We start from the raw sequence: 1,185 nt of genomic DNA, 5'->3' as shown, positions 1-1,185 counted from the left end.
CCGGAGACGGTGCACGCGCCCGCGGCGGCCCCGAGCGGCTGCGGCGGCGGCGGCGGCGGAAACGCCACGTCAGTGATCCACTCGCCGCCCTCGGCTCCCAAGCCCAAACTTTGGTCTCTCGCCGAAATCGCCACTTCTTCGGACAGGTGTAAAGGAAGCGGCGAGGCGCCGCAGGGCCCCGCGCCCGGCCAGAGCAGCGTGATCTCGGCCAGCCCGTCGTCGCCCTCGCGGTCGCCCCCTCGGCAGGCGTTTCCCAGCAACACGGTGCTCTCGAGGCCTATTTACTACACGTCCCCGTTCTACCCGGGCTACACGAACTACGGCTCGTTCGGGCACCTGCACGGCAGCCAAGGCCCCGCGACGGGCACGAGCGCGCACTTCAATGGATTAAACCAGACTGTGCTGAGTAGAGCGGAGGCCGTGGTGAGAGAGAGCAAAGCGAAGAGCCACGCGCAGGTAGAACAGCTGTGCAAAGAGCCCCCTTATGAACTGAAGAAAGGTATGTCCCACATTTAACACCGGCCTGCCCCTCACCTGGACACTTATTTATTACCTGTGTCGGCAAAACAAGAGAAATTAAAAACAAACAGAGAAAGTGCAAAGAAGGGAGATATTTTTCCCACGTGGAAGTGCTAAATCTCAGATTTTTAGTTCCTGGATGGTTATTCCAAAACATGTTAACATCTAAGAAATGTCTTAACCGCTGCTGCCGCTTGAGACGATTTGTATTAAAACTAATATGTATATTTAATGTAGCATTTTGTATTTAAAATGGACGATACACTAAATTTGAAGTAAATTATGAAAAATACACGTGTACAGCAATTGTTTTGGGGATGAATATATAAGTGCTTGTGTCTAAAGTGCTTCATAGTTGAAAATAATTATTTATATATTTTGACGTCTGATTCCCCTGAGTGTGAGTTGCTTTTTTTCTTCTCATTTTCTTTCTTCAAAAGAAAGACATATCTATCTATCTATCGATCGATCTATCTATCTGTCTATTTCTACATATATAGATAGATAGATAAATTTGCAGTCGCTTTGTAAAATGACAAAATATTAAAACATTTAACAATTCAGATATTCATGTCAATATCTACTTTTGTCGTGAAAGGCGACAGGATCTATTTCGCATTGGAAATTTGATTCAACCTAAAGAAAGTGACAATTACAAAAACGCAC

At 46.8% G+C, this 1,185-nt stretch overlaps 1 protein-coding gene across 2 annotated transcripts in view; it reads left to right on the top strand.

Moving 5' to 3' along the window:
* irx5a (iroquois homeobox 5a) overlaps positions 1 to 869 on the top strand; it is a 3,810-nt gene extending 2,941 nt beyond the window's left edge. The window contains exon 3 of one of the 2 annotated variants that reach the window (XM_029252290.1): positions 1 to 869. This exon is cut by the window's left edge and continues 206 nt beyond it. In XM_029252290.1, coding sequence (XP_029108123.1) covers positions 1 to 516 — 516 coding nt within the window. In that variant the 3' untranslated portion in view covers positions 517 to 869. The other variant, XM_029252289.1, reaches the window with a different exon arrangement.
* The last annotated feature ends 316 nt before the right edge of the window (positions 870 to 1,185 follow it).

The sequence above is a fragment of the Scleropages formosus genome, chromosome 5 (genome assembly GCF_900964775.1).
Source record: "Scleropages formosus chromosome 5, fSclFor1.1, whole genome shotgun sequence".
Taxonomy (NCBI): domain Eukaryota; kingdom Metazoa; phylum Chordata; class Actinopteri; order Osteoglossiformes; family Osteoglossidae; genus Scleropages; species Scleropages formosus.
This window is presented reverse-complemented; position numbering and strand designations above follow the sequence as displayed.